Source organism: Pholcus phalangioides, unplaced genomic scaffold, assembly GCF_987345545.1.
Source record: "Pholcus phalangioides strain wild (caught in Gottingen) unplaced genomic scaffold, Ppha-v1.0 ptg000022l_1, whole genome shotgun sequence".
Classification (NCBI taxonomy): Eukaryota; Metazoa; Arthropoda; class Arachnida; order Araneae; family Pholcidae; genus Pholcus; species Pholcus phalangioides.
In genome coordinates, this window is record NW_028301615.1 from 25110518 (window position 1) to 25129112 (window position 18595).

At 39.9% G+C, this 18595-nt stretch overlaps 1 protein-coding gene across 2 annotated transcripts in view; it reads right to left on the minus strand.

The window, feature by feature from the left end:
* Positions 1–927: 927 nt before the first annotated feature.
* The window catches only part of LOC149070056 (rho GTPase-activating protein 100F-like), a 165156-nt gene continuing 147488 nt past the window's right edge, over positions 928–18595 (minus strand). For both annotated transcript variants that reach the window (XM_089249407.1, XM_089249406.1), the window contains exons 10-12: positions 17874–18034; positions 8856–9054; positions 928–6591 (exon numbers count right to left, since the gene is read on the minus strand). In XM_089249407.1, coding sequence (XP_089105533.1) covers positions 6437–6591; positions 8856–9054; positions 17874–18034 — 515 coding nt within the window. In that variant the 3' untranslated portion in view covers positions 928–6436. The remainder of the gene's footprint in view (positions 6592–8855; positions 9055–17873; positions 18035–18595) is intronic.

An 18595-nucleotide genomic window follows, 5' to 3' on the forward strand; every position in this document is an offset into this window, starting at 1 on the left:
TCATTAATTTTTTTTGTTTAATGTTTTCATATTTTTATAAAGGCCTTTATAATTTTCAGCTTTCCTGTGCATTCTTTAGCAGTATATTGCCATTTCGGGTGCCGATTTCTCCCCAAAAAGTATGTGTATAAAGTTATGGCTCAAGATGGGGGCTCGTAGCCAGGCCACCGAACTCCTTAAAGATTCCTCTGAAGCTAGTGTTTGAACAAAAGGATTTGTAACTATATTATTAAGGGATTCGCACGACCCACCCGAAGAGCCCTTGCTAACCTATGGGTTGAGTCGCAACCCATAGGTTAAGAACTCTTGACTTGGGCCCTGAGGTTCTGTGACTTTGAGGCGCATAAGTGAAATTGCCATCCCTTACAAAACAAAACACACCGCAGCAAGCAGCAGAATCACAACATAAAATTGCACTTATAAACAAACCACACCTATTCGCTGATTTTTCACTTCCGCTTCCGGGCATAGATGGCACCACCTTCTTTACGCGTTACATAGCTCGCATCTCCAAGGGTTAAATAGTAGTAAATTGTCTCTACGACGATAGACCAGTTCAGTAGAGATTCTACTTATTCTATTTTTTAAGGGAGAAATGCACCATGACCACGATCCTTGTCTGCTACCACAAACGACATCGGCATCATGAACAACACTATTGGAGAACGCACATCCATTTATAAAATACTAGAGTGCACACAAGAGAGATCGTCACACTGTCAATTATTTATTCACACGACTTATTATTATTTTTCAATTAATTAATTAGCTTTTTCACAAGTCTAGTGTTCCTAAAACATCATCGGGATAATGCAAGTGAGCAGTTCCAGCGAAAAACAACAACAAAGAAAATAAACGTAAAACAAATAAATGAAATTAATCATTAAAATAGTGTCGATCAACCACAATCAGCGTAAAAAGCATAGCTCATTTTAAATCCTCTTTTATTTTTTTGATTTGCATCTAATTTGCTAAGTACGTGCTTCTTCATCATCATCATCGTGACGTCACTTATTTTTTCCCCCCAAAAATTCACAAAGCGATTCTATTACACTATTAGCATCGTGACTGAAAACACACAAAAGAAAGACACAGTACAGTTAAAAACCTCTCGGAAGAACTACCACTACCACCTCCATAAAATGACCATAAGGACTTTCTTCAAGTCCTTAAACAATCTATTGAATGAACCACATCATTTCTGAGGACGAATGATAATTCTCACAGAGAGGTTTCACAGTAATCAATAATAGCGGTCACACAATTAAAAATTGCATTAAATAATTAATCAACCAACATAACGTATATATAATATACATATCTTTGATCATCGGCAGCTGCTGCGATTAATCGATATTATTATTGCACAACTACGTAAAAAGACCTACCTGTTCACACACAATATTTCCGTCTTATTTGAATTATCTGTAATTTTTTTTTAGTAATAATGTCCTTCATTTCTTGTATGTCCTGTGTATAATAAGCTAGCTCATGTATAATATTTATCTGTAAAGTCTTCTCTTTTTTCAACATTACACATACACAGTTCAGTATTCTTCAATTTTTTTAAACATCTGGATAAACGACTATAATTTCTTTCTCTTTTATACACATACATAATATCTTCTTTTTTTTTTACTCCATTGTCATCTACATAGTTTACAACATTCACAATTCATCGAAGTAGAATGGAATTCACTCGATACAAATGGGCAGTAAAGAATAACGAAAACACAACGAGGTTTAGATTTAGTTAAGCCTCTGACCGCCTTTTTTTTTTCTTTCTTTCAGTGGTTGGCGAGTTTTGTTTTTTGCATCGCCAAAAGGGATATAAATTTTGTTATGCTTAGGAATTTCAGTCTTGAAATATTTGGATCATTGTTGATAGCGGAATTTTTTCCCGAAGGTCGTTGTTGAGTTCTTGAGATTTTATTTTTGTGAAAGGTACAAGACACTAGGAAATATTTTTGCAACCGAGACGGCAGTTTATATATCTGTGAGGACCTGCAGCTTTCTGTAACCATAAACACCGTGTTTTTCATGGCCTCCACTAGGTGGTTTTGCAGCTGTCATTCTTTGACTGTAAAAGTTCAAAAGACGATTGCAGAATGGAGTATCTTATTTGTGAACAAAAGATGTCTCCGCTCATTGGCAGTTGATCTGGAAAGGGGGGAAGGGAAGGAGTTGGGAAAACATCTTCGATTGAGAAGCGTACTTTACAAAATCTTTAGGCTCGTCATTGCCGAAATAAGAGCCTTTCAAAGATCTGAGATATCTCAGAATTGTCGATGCGGAAGGGTTAAAAAATTAAAAATAAACTTCACCCAAAGTTTAGAATATATGGCAATGCTTCAGCTAGAAATCAGTCTGGATCTCATCAAGCTGGAGCTCTCTCGCCAAAATGGAAACTATAACTCTCTTTTAAGCTGTTTTCTCAAGTTGTAAACCTTACCTAGTGTCCCATGTAACCACGGATGTCAACGATCCACGAATGTCGTCCACATACCGGCATTTAATGACGAGAAACGAAATTTTGACCGATTGATTGTGAGAATTTATTTTCCAAGGATTTATTTATTTTTATATGATAGAGGTGTCTATAGTTATTTACATTCTGAAATATTTATACTATCATACAATGGAATATTTAATGTACAGAGCGTTTGTGTGAATATCGGAAATACTTTCAGTGACTTCTTGGACAGAGACATTGCCATGTGGCATATCTACTTTGAAGCGGGATGTGGAAGGGGCCTTATGCAGTTCTACGAGTAATGTTGCATAGAGAAATATCAGAAAATTTTGAGACAGGGGCAAATCAAGTATTAGACTTTGATTTGGGGAAGATCTTGAGCAGAAAAAAAGGAATAAGCTAGAGTGATCAGGGCATGGCCTCCGCGAGTGTGGAGTTTGAAAGGGCTCCAGGGTAGGAGTCCCAGGATCAACTTTACGTTTTTTACACAATAATTTTAAAAGAGAAATTCAATATAAAGAGTTGTTGTTGCCACATATAAAATATCAGATAGATAAATACCGAACATTGCCATAAAGTCGGTACCTAATTACAAGGCTTGAATCATGGCGAATGTGATTACGAGCATTACGAGAATCACTTCCGGTAGAAGGATTTCCTTCTCCGAAATGAAAACTAAGGAACAAGTTGTCTTACTACAACGAATGTATTTACAATGCTGCAAAGTTATTCCAAACTAGCCAATGTAGATACCAGGTCCATGTCGTGAAAAGTCTCGTCACTGAAAGTATCATCACCATCAACAAACACTCTGTGAACACGATTTGCTCTTCACTGCAACAATTTTATAAAGCACCACTTTCAACAAGTACACACCCTCTTTTAAATAATATTCGAATCGTGAAGCGTTTCGAATATGTGTTAATGCCCTTTGAGTGAAAACCTCTTCATCTTCGCAACCTCGGCGAAAAACAGACATTTTCCTGCACAACCGCATTGACAAGGTGCATATACATCCTCTTTCATCATATCTATACATGCTAGTATATATAATATGCATATTTATATATTTTTATATGGAATTTTTTTTTCATTAAATAAAGTACAAAAACACAGTAAAAAACTGAATTTATAAATCCCATAATGCCCCTCAATTTTTTGGCAGTGTATTACTTTTTTTTACCCGCGTGATCTATTCGTAAATACAAGTATCAAATACTAGTGGTTAGTTGCTACTTATGTGTTCTCCACCAATCGGAGTCAGTTTGCCGGACTCTAACAAATTTAATACTACTAGCATCGTTTGACAACCTATTGGGTTCACGTGGTGCTTTTTATCTAATTCCGTTCCGTCGGTGAATGTTTTCCAACCAACCTGGAACCTCACAAACGTTTCCATCCAATGTTGTTATCAGTCAGCGCCAATCCAAAAAACCAATCGAGAAAAGTCGCAAACGTTCCTCACCTAATGCTGTTAAATCCGTCACTGCCTTCCAATGAATTAGAGCACTCACGTATGCTTCTCATTCAATGCTGTTCCGAGTGTTCAAGTCCCAGAGCGCCTTTCAACAAATCACGGACGTTCTTCATCCAGTCTTCCTGCCGGTGAGTGCAATTCAACAAATAAGAAACCTCGCGGACGTTCCTCGTCCGATGCTGTCCCACGCTTGAGCGTCGTCTAACCAGTCAAGAAACCTTACTGATGCTATTCAACCTTCGAGTGCCAATATACAAATCAGAAACTCCGCGGACGTTCCTCATTCAACGGTGTTCCACACTTGAGCGTCGTCCAACTAATCGAAAAACCTCATCTAATGTTGCTCAGTTCATACATATAAGTTGCCATTCAAAAAATCAGAAACCTCACGGACCAATGCTGTTCATCCCGAGAGTGCCATTCAACAAATTCTAACCCTCACGGACCATTGCTGTTCAGCTCGCGAGTGCATTCAAAAAATCAGAAACTTCACCGACTATTGCTGCTCAGTCCGCGAGTGCCATTCAACAAATCAGAAATCTCACGGACCAATGCTGTTCATCCCGCGAGTGCCATTCAAAAAATCATAACCCCCCACGGACCATTGCTGTTCAGTCCGTGAGTGCCATTCAACAAATCAGAAACCTCACGGACCAATGATATTCATCCCGCAAGTGCCATTCAACAAATCATAACCCTCACGGACCATTGCTATTCAACTCGCGAGTGCATTCAAAAAATCAGAAACTTCATGGACTATTGCTGTTCAGTCCGCGAGTGCCATTCAACAAATCAGAAACCTCACGGACCAATACTGTTCGTTACGCGAGTGTCATTCAAAAAATCATAACCCCCACGGACCATTGCTGTTCAGTCCGCGAGTGCCATTCAACAAATCAGAAACCTCACGGACCAATGCTGTTCATCCCGCGAGTGCCATTCGAAAAATCATAACCCTCACGGACCATTGCTGTTCATCCCGCGAGTGTCATTCAAAAAATCATAACCCCGCCGGACCATTGCTGTTCAGTCCGTGAGTGCCATTCAACAAATCAGAAACCTCACGGACCAATGCTATTCATCCCGTAAGTGCCATGCAACAAATCATAACCCTCACGGACCCATTGCTATTCAACTCGCGAGTGCATTCAAAAAATCAGAAACTTCATGGACTATTGCTGTTCATCCCGCGAGTGTCATTCAAAAAATCATAACCCCCCCCCCCGGACCATTGCTGTTCAGTCCGCGAGTGCCATTCAACAAATCAGAAACCTCACGGACCAATGCTGTTCATCCCGCGAGTGCCATTCAAACAATCAAGAAATCTTACGGACAAATCACATGACTTCGTCCATCTGAATACCGCGATGCCAGAACCTCGAGCGATAAATTCCGATGCAATGTTGAAATAAAGCGATCGGCTAGCAAAAAATTCCCGAACTTCCTGAAAATGAATATCGTGTCGCAGCTTTGACTCCGACTGGCGAGGCGAAAAAGGTCCAGTAGCAACCAACACGTACAAAATGAAAAACACATTTTTTTTTTCTTTCAAATTCATTATCCATGAAACATTAATAAAAAAAGTTTTTTTTTTCTCTTATTCATTTCGGATGAAGGGGAAAAAATACCTTATACATTATTATTAAAAAGTGAAAAAAGAAAAATTCAGACAAAGAATTTTTTTTTTCTTCCAGTCACCACCAAAACTCACCCTTGAAGAGAGAAGTTCCGTCCTCCTTCCGTTTTTAACATCTCTAGAAGAAAAAAAAAAAGTGGGTGGTCGCCATGTTACCCTCGATGACGTCAATTAGCTTCAAAAACAAACGCTCTTTCGCAGTATATCTTGTCTCGCTCTCACTACAATTAGCTTTGCTAATTAGCGGAGCAGCACTTTTCTTGTATCGCTTGACGTAGGCCCTGAAGATGACAGGACCGAGATGCTGTTGGAAGGGGCCACGTGGTTGGATTCCTCCTTCAAGACCAAGGGGTAATGATAATCGGTGTTGCCACTTTCGAGTTCGATTTTGGCAGAAGGATCGACGAGACTTGGAGCCACCACACTTTTGTGCACAAGTGTAAACTTCATAATTTATTATAAATACGCCTATATATGGAAACCATCTGACCGTTGCCATCATTACATATCCTTCTTTCAATAACTAAACTTGCTTTGGCTTCAATTAATTCCACTAAAACGTTCGAGGGACCTCCAACATAAACATCGTTAAAAAAGAAGTGTAATTGTGTCTAAACGCTTCTCGTAAAATGTAAAACCTATATAGATGGCGCTTCTTTTTAATCTTCATATTCAACCACTTTTTTTTAAACTTTTATATTATAGTTAAAAATAAATATAAATAAGTTTTTTTTAATTGTAATTTTTTTTAACCCAATATATCGCCAATTTTCATTTCTCATCTTGTTTTAGCTCTTGTCGGAAATTTTGGATAAAACAACACTTTTTTTTCTTAGCGCCGTAGCTGCTGTCAGCAAGAAGACTCTGGTAGTGGTCTTTGTCCGACCCAAGTCATGGATTTCTTGATTGGTGCGGTGGAACGGGTCCCGACCGGGGGTCCGCGGTTGTCTTCTGGGACTCCGTTTGATCCGCTGGAGGCGCTGCTTCCGCTTCCTGTTGGTATTGCTGCGGAAATATTTTCGAAATGATTAAATAAGCAAATGCGAGAATAACCGATTGATCAGTGTGACCATATTTTATGTGGAAAAATACGGGAAATTGGTATAATATAAATATTAGGGGTCTTTGGAAAGATTTCTGGGGTCCGTAAAATAGAATGAAAAAATATGTAATTCATTGTTTCTATATTATATACTGAATATTGTAATAAAAAACGGGCATACACTTTATAGGCACAAAGCGATCCATCGTCTTCACTTTATTGGCACAAAGAGTACGTAGTATACACTTTTTAAGCGCAAGGGGCTCCGTGGCCTTTATTTTATAAATAGATTCAAGGAGCCCGTGATATTCATTTTGTTGGTATGAAGGGTACGTGACACCTTTTATTGGCACATAACGGAGTACGTGGAATGTACTTTATTGGCGCAAAAGGGCCCGTGGAACACAAAAAGTTAAGAATTCTTGGTAAATGCGATAAAATATGGACTGTTGCCGCCCCAAAATTCGCTAAATCTTCGACAAAACTGCCAATTATTGCTAAAATATTTTAAAAATCACCTATGGATGGATAAATAAAGAGCTACTGCAAATCTCTGCAGTTAATTAAGTTATATTTCGCACAAAAGAAAAGCACAGAATATGAAAAGTACTAGATGAATATTTATTATTATACTTCATTATTATATAATTCATAAGTTATGCGAATTATTTTATAAACTATTTTATAGCGAGTAATTGCGAATTATACTGCTAAAAAACATGTGAATGTCATAAAATATGGTCACCCTAGTAATTATATAAAAACTTGTAAAAGGGATGTTTCACGCAGTGTGTCTGAATTATAAAAAATTGTAAAAAATTGTACCAAAAGAAATTTATCCCGTGAAATTTGGACGAAAATTCACCGAGATAGCGGTGATTGAAATTATTGACTTTCGCCAATCTTGGCGTCTTTTCGAAGAAATTTTTGAGGCAGTTACTTCGATACGCAAAACAGTTTTGCGAAATCAAGCATTTCAATCGCTATAATATCTCGCCGAGTTTCTTTGCAAACACTGCAGTGTGAATTTCTTTCGGTATAATAGAGAGAAGCGAAAATCTTACTAATCGAGAGTTTAGGATTTGAAATCACATAAGAAAAAAAATTGCATTCTCCCTAATTATCATTCATTGCAGCTGAATTTAGATATTTTGCAGATAATTTTGCATATCCTACTTCAACGATTCTCAACTTTTTTTCGTGTGGGCCACTTCACTGGTTTGAAAACGTGTCATGGGCCACTTCAGTTACCTGGAAATGTTCCTCGAACCACTAAAAGTATAAGTATCTCAAAATATACCACAGGCCACTTGAGTCATCTGGAAGTGTGCCGGGGGCCACTTGAGTCATCTGGAAGTGTGCCGGGGGCCACTTGAGTCATCTGGAAATGTGCTGGGGGCCACTTGAGTCATCTGGAAATGTGCTGGGGGCCACTTGAGTCATTTGGAAATGTGCTGCGAGCAACTCAAGTGACATAAAAGTGTCGCGGGCCACTTGAGTCATCTGGAAATGTGTCGCTGGTAATTGAAGTGATCTACAAAAATGCAGCGGGCCGCTTAAGTGAACTGTAAGCGTTCTTCGAGCCACTGAAGTTTTTGGCAACCAGCCAATTGAGCAATTTGCGAATGTACCACGTGCCACTTAAGTGAACTAGAAGTGTGCCACTGGCCACTCAAGTGATTTGCGATTGTTCTTGGAGTCGCTTAAATGATCTGAATGTGCGACATTGGCAGTTTAAATGATCTAGAAATGCGCCTCCAGAGCCAATTAAGTGATTTCATAATCTTCCTTGCGTCGCTTGAGTGATTTTGTTATTTGCCAAAGGCCACATCAGATGACTCTGAGGGACAAAGTTGGCCCGCGGGCCATAAGGTAAGGGACCATTCAAGTATTACGTAAGCAGATTTTCACCCATTTTTGACCCCCTCCACTCCTTGTCAGCAAAACACTGACCCCCCTCCCCCGTGAGCAAAATTTCGTCTGCAGCTTAGAATATTTCAAATCTTCAAAAAGGGGTGGTTGATGACGTAAGCAACCTTCAAACCGCCCTCCCCCTTGTCATCAAAAGTCAGCAAATCCGAAATCCCCCCCCCCCCCGATTTTGACGTAATACTTGAATGACCCCTAAGTATGCATGCTCTATTTAAACAGAGTTTTAACTTTTATTGATTTCGGACACTTTTAGTGAAACAGCCCGTTTGCATAATGGACAGACAGAAGGACTCACGTTTCTTTGCGGGCCATATTTCCAATAGGTATTTGAAGACATCGATTGGTTTCCTAAGGTCAGCCACCGGTGCGCCGGTCTCGGTGTGGCACATGACGATTGGTCCGAAGCATACGGCCAAACCCTGACTTCCCATCTTGTTGCGGTCGCTGTGTTGACTCACTAGCTTCAGGTGGTCCATCAAATACAGCACGGTCAGCTAAGCACGGATAGCAAAAGATATAAAAATTATTGATCTCAAAAATATACATCATCTCGACAGTCATTGTTATCATTATTGGCGATATTATTATTTAATGTGCTTCGTGTAAGTAGTTTAAAATAAATGAAATAATGAGGCGTGAATCAATATTTTATTTCATAATAGCTCGTGACCGCTCATTAGGTATTGAGTCGACTCGATTGAGAACTCTGAATAAATAATATGACTTTTTTAAATAATGTCCTTTATGACAACGTTCAGTATATGGTCTGGATACAAGTATTTTTTTTTTTGATAATGGTCTCATTAATTGATTCTCAGGTAATGCTTTCCGTAGCTATTTTTTTCAAACAATGTTTCCAACGAACGATTTCGAAACCATGCTCTCGACAACAATTAACTCAAAAGTGCTCTGAATAGCAATGAACCCAAATATATTGTGAACAATAGCTGATTCCCAAATTGTGATCTCGACAAAAATCGACTCAAAAGTGCTCTGGACAAAAAACTGACTTCAAAACAACAACAATTAACTCACAAAATTTTTGGACAACAAGTGGTTTCAAAACAGTGCTCTTGACAACAATCAACGCGAAAGTGCTCCGGACAACAATCAACTCAAACGTTCTCTCGATAACAGCTGGTTTAGAAACAGTGAACTCAAAGCAGTTGTCTCGACAGCATATGCACTCGACAAATATTTGTCACACTTTGCATACTTCCAATTGAGAAAAAGTATTCAAATAACGTGTAGACCTCAAATACGTTATTCACGTGCCAGGGGTTTATAAAGTCATTAAAAAAATTACTGTGAGGCCAATGAAAATAAATCCACGTTTCCAAGTGCAATATTCGCTGAGATATTTGTGTTCCAAAATGGAGAAAAGTTGGACAAGAACAGCGTGAGGAGCTCTAGCGTCCATTAGTTCATGCTGTTGTTTCCTAACAGTTCTTCGTTTTGAATTCAAATATCTCAGGGAATGTTGCACTTAGAAACCCAAGTGCTATAAAAACGTATAACAGGCCAATTTTTAAAATTATTGATGTGGCAGAAAATGCCACTAAATTTCCGCATTTCTACAGCAAAATCGGCAATTTTAACACTGATTTCTATGGGGATCATCCTTTGCCTGTCCCTCAAAGTGATGCTGATGATGATTCTGACGTCTATTCAAAAAGCTCTCATTACTGGGAAGATTGAAAAGTGGCACAAACCATTATAAAGGCATGAGCTATTATACATACACTGTCAGCGTTAAAGAAATGGCAAACCATTTTAAATTCATAAAACACGTATGAAACGCATTGCTAGGGAACCACAGTAACTAAATTAAACATTCCGAAAGTGATTGTTGAGGCCCAGACACCATTGTTGCCCTCCAGTTTTTTGCTCTTTTCGGGCATTTGCTCTGCTCTGACGAACTTTTAAAGTAGCCTATCGTTCATGTCGGGCCCGTTTGGTAAGAGAATTGTAAATTTGTATAGAGAACACATACAAACAAAATCAATTCTATATATATATATAGATTAAATAAGTTATGAAAGTTATCTTAATTTACGATTTTAGTAAACATTATAAATTCAAATAACCTTGGTTTAAAAAAAATGGGACGATTTATAAAAAAAAACTGAAACATCCAAAAAATACGGGACATTTGGTATCGCCATTTATTTTGTTGTAAGTTAGTGCAAAAAAGAATTGAAACGCTGTGGTACAGTAAATCGATATGTAAGGAACAAATACCAAGAAAATGTCGCGTGCACCCAAAATCGGGCCGGATCCTTAGAAAAAGAATACTTCCATATGTGTTTGTGTGTATGCCATCTATACGTAAAAAAACGGATTCTCCCTATCTCGTTGGAAAACGAAAGGCACCTGAACGAAAAATGGAAAATCCTGTCACAGCCTATCTCTTGGAAACATAAACCACCCACAAATACTTTAATTCGCCCACAGATTTCTTGGCCGAGAGAAAGAAAACAAAACAAAAGAAGAGCAAATATAGAGACGGGACAATAAACACCGTCCGGAAGGGAGAATAGTAGTGGTTGTAGTAACGTCTGGAACCCAGCCAAAAACATCCGGATCAATCGCCGGAGCAGTAACCGCTAGACCCGTTGGTGAATGTTTCGACAGCAATGATAACGAATGAAATGACGGACTTTTCTTATTCGCGTCTGCCAGAGACGGTTGACCCCCGACACGCGTCAACTTTTGTTCCCATTATTAATGATAGTTTACAGACGGATCAAAGTAACGCGTAGAATTTTAAGTTGACACTTCTTTATTACATTAGGAAAAAAGCTATTTAAAGGCAGGAATCCCCGTCTATAGTACATCTGGGGATAGTAACCACGCCGAAAGATTCATCATCACGCTGCGGCACGATACGCTTAGTACAACTTTACGGATTGGTTACAAACCTGCATTTCAGGTTTTTCTAACCAATCCATAACGGCACAGATTTGCAGATTCGGAAACTAGTGTGCATTAAGAAAACATATTATCTGGAATTATGCAGAAGTGAACTAGAAGTTGGCTTCTTTGCATTAAGTTAAATTATGCAAAGAAACAACATTTACGTCAGTTTTTAGTTTGCATACAGTTCAACTGTATCTTATCTTATTAAGAACTAGAAATTGGCTTCCCTGCATTAAGTTAAATTATGCAAAGAAACAACATTAACGTCAGTTTTTCGTTTGCATACAGTTCAACTCGGTTATAACGTTATTTCGGCTTAACGTCAAGAATTTTCATTCCTAGCAGATTCCCCATATAAAAAGGCAGGGCTGATGAAACTTGCTTATAACGTCGATGAATAACGACGTTGGATATAGCAAAATGTTTTCGTCACTTCTGCTTTCGTTTGAATGGCGTTTCCCCAAGAAATTACAGCAGTCAAATCCACAGGAAGGCCCGGTTGGACTTTTGTCGTTATTTCAACGTTGATTGTTTTAGATAAAAAAAAAAAAATTTAGATGATTTTTTCTTTTATGATTTTTATAGATAAAATACAATTACTCGAAACCAGAATGGGAAAAAGAACTTGATGTATGACATCATATCTTATCGATAACCACTGCTACTTAACCGTACATGCAACTCGCATTAGGGCGCGGAAGCCCAGGTCGGTAAGATACTCGTCTAAAGTACCAAAGGATGTTTAGAGGTGTCGCGAGTTCGATATCCGGTTCGTCCTTGTCAGAAAACTTTCCTGACACGGGGGTACAACAAAAAACGGCGACTTGACCTCAGCAAAAAATTGCTACCGCAGGGAGTCCCCCTTCGAGGGGTTAGCGCACCAACCTCTCGATGAGTATAAAAAAAGCTTGCGGTTCGGAATCGGTAATAAATTGCAGATCCCGGTCTAATTAGCCCTCGTGTGCAGAAAATGACCGTGGTGCGACAAAAATGATCAATGATCAGAGGTGAACTCTCGGAAAGAAAGGAGTCACCTAGTTCCCAACGGCACCCGAACCTACCCCCCCCCCTTCTTGCATACCGAACAAGCATGTTATCATCTACACCACTGGAGACACAACCCTGCCTTCCTTATTTCATCCAGTGAGGCGTGCGCTGAAGTAGAGGCATTAGTAGCGTCTCTTAACTTCAGCAAATGTCCCCCTCCCATCCTGGCGGGACGAAAGAGAGTGACAGACGGCTTCTTTTTTTCAGCCAAAGATATCAAGGCAACAGATATTTTCTAGAATCATGCCGAGATGTCATTACCTCCTAGAGATAGAAGGCCTCCACACGGGTTGCCAAGTTCGTCTGTAACGGCATAAAGACCACCCTAGCAAGTTTGCCACATTTTGAAAGAAAGCATCCTTTTCGTTTCCTCTTATTTTGGCGTAGAATCGTCCTGATTGACTCACAAATACTACTACTAAAATAGACATGCACCTCGTCCATATTCCCCTGCGGAACCTCTAACGAATTGGTGTATGTTGGAATGTGTGTGTGTGTATAGAGAATATACACACGTGTATATTCTCTATATACATGCGTGTGTATACGTATAGAGAATCTACCGTAAAGTTTATTTCCGTGTAATGCTTGTTATGTGTGTCGTGCTGCCATCTGCAACCAATTTTTTAAACTATGAGTTTTTTCCCTCAACTCATAGAGCGTGAAGTGTAATGAATGAATAATTACAGCGTTGTAGGCCTGTTGCTCTCTGCGGCGAGACTTTTTAACGGGGAGATCGGTTCGCATTTGCGCCTCGAAGTTGGGAACCGCAGGAAAACCAACTTCAGCCGATCACCACTGCGGCGACGGTGGGGTTTGAACGCGGATCCTCGCGATGCGAGTCCGTCACTATGACCACTCGACCACCACAGCGGCGCTCACAAGTACTGCATAGTGATTGGATGTGGGGCCATAGAAATCGCCAATTCTGAGCCCGATCATTTCTTTTCCGCACAACAATGATACTGGCACGAGCAGGGATTTTTTTTCCCTGAATATTCCGAGGGAAAATGAACTACTTACTGACGTCACAAGCAGCGTGGCCTTTTATCTTTAGGAGGTGCTGGGTGAACTCGGAAAGAAAAGAAAGTCATAGTGCGCGCTATGCAGTGTCAAAAAGGTGTGCACCATGTTCGTATCCTTAGACACCAAAACCCTCTTGAAATACAGATGGCTGATGGTCCAGAAAGACATTACGCATATACTATTCATGGGAATACTATTCAACATCGACGTAACCTTCGAGTGTGTCACATTAAACTCCTCCTCGTTGTCTTTTGGAATGATGTCTTTTGAGTTATTCGCGTCTCTTCGGACGCGCTCAAAATATTCGAATACCACGCGTTCATTTTGGGTCACACTCGGTGATGTATCTATCGCAGAAGAGTTACGTCGAATTGATTTCGCTCTGCTAAATTTTCACGAAAGATGTCCGTCTTTGATGATGATGGTGATGATCGGGGATGCGCGAAATCGGTTTAACCGAAAACGGAAAGCGGCGAATCGACAAGAGCCTCCTGAATCCACCGTTAGGTCGATCAGCCTCGACTGTGTGTGTGTGTGTATGCATATATAGGTATATACCCACGAGAGAGAGAGAGAGAGAGAGAAAGTAGCGATGGGGGAGAGGAGAGAGAGAGAATACAATTTACATGTAATTTAGATGGACAACCGTCTCTCTCTCGAGGCATAAACAGTTTTGTTCGTTCGGTCGGCCGTCGTCAATCGTTGGTGCGGAAACGATACACCTCCACTAGCAAATCTCCACTTACCTTGCTCTACCCCCCCAACAAAGAATGAGCCTGAGGGATGACAGAGAGTGTGTGTGTGTGTGTGAGCATGAGCTTCATAACAAACTATCAGTGGCGGCATTACCAGCCGACACTCCATCTAGGAAGTAATTAGATCAACGAACGCGACTGGTTTTACCTCCCGATCGGAGGCCTTTTCGGGAAAAAAAATCAACGTGAATATTTCAACAGCCGCCGACACAAAATGTCCGAACTTGCCGGAGCGATTCCCCTTAGATCGTTTGTGTGTGTTCGGTTATTATTATTATTATTTTTACCTTAGAGAGGGTTGACTGAGGGGCTGTAGAGAACTTGGTACACGTGACATGCGTGTGTGATGAGCTCTCGGAATGCGCGCGGTCCGGCTGGGAATTATCATTCAGGTGATATTGCGTACCGCGGCTACTCATTTTCTCGTCCACCTTCCATTAAAGGATAACTAATATAGGAAAGTGATATTAATTGATGGTTTCTGTTTTGTTTTTGCCAAAAGGGTAGACAATATTATTGAGTGTATACCGATATATTTTCCCCTCCTGTATTTTTCGTTATTTACGGACGATGAGAAAATGAGGTCGGTACTGGCTAAAAAAAAGCGCCAACTGTATTATATTATTCTCAAAGTTGTGCCTTGTGTTGAATGGTGAGGCCAAGTTATGATAGGGTTGAACACCCCCCCCCCCCCGTTACCGCAGTGGTGGTCTGCTGAAGTTGGTTTCCTGTGATTCCCAACTTCGTGGCGTGAATGCGAGCCGATCGTCCCTTCAAAAAGTCTCGCTACAGAGAGCAACAGACCTACAAACGGTAAAAATGTAATTCAATCATTTCACTTCTAAAATATAGATGGCAGCACAGAGAAAAAAAATCAGTCACAACACTAGATACGCAATCAAACAGTTAGGTACCACACCTGCACTTCCGGCACAACTCACTAGGTAGTAAATTGCTCATGCATAGCGATAGATCTAAGTTGTGCCCGGTTGGAAAGAAAAGAAAGGAAGGTACCAAAGAGAAATAAATCCACCGGTGACATAAATCTACGGTTAGATTGCGAACGTTGTCATTGGTATCAACTAAGGGTGTCGGCACGTGGGCATCATGTTGAACTCTCATCTGGGGATCCAGGTTCGAACGCAGTTGAAGGCACAGTGATGTTTGGCTTTCTCCCATTTTAGAGACCGTTATGGATACGCATTGCAGTGTTGATTTTGTCGTTTGTCTCATATTGCCACCATCATTTGGTGAGGCGTCAAACTTCACAGCTGAACAATTCATATATGCAAAGGTTTTTAACAGCTGGCTGATGAGAAGATGAATTTTTGGAAAGAGAGAAAATTCAACTGCCCCTGCGGGGAATCGAACCCACGCCCTAGACCACTAGAATACAGAGGCAACGAATATCTCAATCTTTTTTTGGAGCTCGTGTGCACTGAACGTGACCGTACGTGGACGGTCGGGCACAATTCAGGACAAAGCTCACAACTGCTGTGTGTGTGAGAGGACGAATCTTTCCAAAAATATATCTTAGCATCAGCCAGCTGTTAAAAACCTTTTTATCATAGGCGGAGATAAACTTAGAAGTCTGGGGGGGGGGCACGGTGATGATGATGCCAATTAACATATACATACATATATATATATATATTAGATCAGTCGACTTCACATTTGACGCTGGGGGGGGGGGCAATGCTCCCATGCCCCTCGTATCTCCGCCCATGCTTTGTATGGATAGCGAAGAGTGACGTCATCCTCGGATAACTGATGTATGTATTATAGGTTTTCTTAGGAAATCACAGGAATTATGAACTTGTTAATGCGGGCACTGCCTGGTGGATGTGCCCTTTTTCGAGTTTATATTCCAGCGACTTTCCGTTCCGGCCAAGATGAATTCCTTAATGAGTTTAAATTGATGAATTGGCTTTTGGATTGATATTGTCTTCTGTTTCGTTCGTATTGTCCTTATTTATTTTGATTTTACCTTTTTTTTTAGTGTACAGGGTGCGTATTAAAGAGGGTGTATACCATTTTCTGGCAAACCGTTGATCCTGGAGGTATACTTCCAGTTAGGAAAACTATTAAAATAATGTGTAGTACTCAGATATGTCATTCATGTTTCAAGGGGTTTTGCATAGTTATTAAAATAAAAAAAATTAACTTTTTATACAGTTCCCCGCGTGCCTCAAAAACACAACATTGAAAAGTGTAACATTCATCGAGATTCATTCGAATTCGAAAAACGGAGGAAAGTTGGAGGGAAAAACTGCGTTAAAAGTGCGGAAAAAAACCGTTTTACCCCCTTCCAATTTTTCTTTGTTTTTCGAATGCAAATATCTCACTTAGAAGCACGGAATTTTTTGCTGGCATCAAGAGAGATAGGGAAACAACGTTCTAAATGAATTTTGGGGCACACGGGGGCTGTATAAAAAGTTATTTTTTTTATTTTGATAACTATACAATCCCTTGAAACATGAATGACATATATCTGAGTACTACACATTATTTGAATACTTTTTCTAATTGAAAGTGTACCTCTAGAATGGGAATGCGAGCCTGTCTTCCATTTGAGAAAGTCTCTCTGCAGAGATCAACCACCTTTAACATGATACTTACATAACAAGAAAAATTTAAGCATCTACCATCTCCACTTAAAAATATGGAAGGGAGATGGCAGCACCAGCGAGGACACGAAACAAGCTCAACTCTAACAACATGGATATGTTAGACGTGACGCATACAACTCAGAACACACATTCCGGTACGTACCGATTTATTAGAAATTCCGCAGAGGAATGTGTACGAGGTGCATGAATTGTACGGTTAAGTCGTAGTCAGGGCTTGAGAAATCACAAAAAAAAAAATAGGCATCAGAAAAAATTTTTTAGGCGCCAAAAAGCTTTTTTTCCCAAAGAAAAACTGGTCCAAAAAACAATATTTGTTTCAACTTTTACAGGACATAGCGGTTCCCTTCTAATCTGGATGAATACTCTGATACGAATTCCAAAAATTTTGAGTTGTTCTCACTCTATAATTAGTAATCACATATAGAAAATTTTAGGCGCCAATCCCAATTTTTTTTTAGTCGCCATGGCGATCTGGCATTTGTCCAGTCTTGGTAGCAGCAGTATCTAATATCAAGAATGTAAAATCGTAGAGGGCTTAGAATTCGCGAATTCCATTACTTATACATTTAGCGATGAAGAAAAAGGTTATGTCATGGCCAATGTTCGAAGCCTGGCAAGCTCACAAATCGGACAAATTCCGAATTTTTCTAGCTATTCTTATGTTTCAGACTAGAGGGCCAACATAGACTGCGTGGGCAGATTTCGGTCATTGGCAACGACATACATACCCCCCAAAGAAGAATGTTTTGCATTGTTCTGCAACATGAACTCTCGGCTGACTGGAAATGTTCTGCAATAAAAATTCCCATATAATATAATTTTCTACTTTTTTCTTAAATTTCTTCCATATTTTGGCATATTCTTCTTTTGGGGGGGGGGGCATACATATATAGATACACTAGCACGTGAGAGAATCGCACAACAACGGGTACTTACACGATTGACTTTTGGTAAGCAGTCAAGGATACTGAACATGAGTTTAGCGTTACCCTCAGGATCATCAGGAAGACAGACGCTGAAGCCGTCGACCAGCATGTCGAACAAGCCCTTAGTGAACAGCGGCTCGGGAAGCTCTCTCAGATAGTCTTTCAACACGCCTGAACAAAGCAAACATTTCGATCATTAGAGCCAAATTAATCAAATGGTGTGAGCTGTAATATAGAACACAATAGATAATATGATTTAGGCCGGGACTACATTATAAAAGTGTGATAAAATATATTTTACAAAACTTGAAGAGCACGGTAGTCCAGATCGATAAGATACTCGCCTAAAGTACCAAAGGATGTTTAGAGGTGTCACGAGTTCGATACCCGGTTCACCTTCGTCTGAAACTTTCCTGACACAGGGGTACAACAGAAACGTTGACAGGACCACAGAAAAAAATTGTTACCGCAGGGAGTCCCCACTCATAGCCCACTAAACAATTATGAATGTCTAGTCGGCCGTGTCCCACTCCGAGGGGTTAACTCGCCAATCTCACGGTGATTGTAAAAAAAAAAACCTGCCTTTTTCAGAATCGGCAATAAATTGTAGGTCCCTGTCTAATTAGCTCTCGTATGCAAAAAATGACCGTGGTGCGACAAAAATTATCAAATGGCAAAACTTGAGAAAAACAACAACTAATAAGCCTATTAATACTTATTGGTTGCATTTTT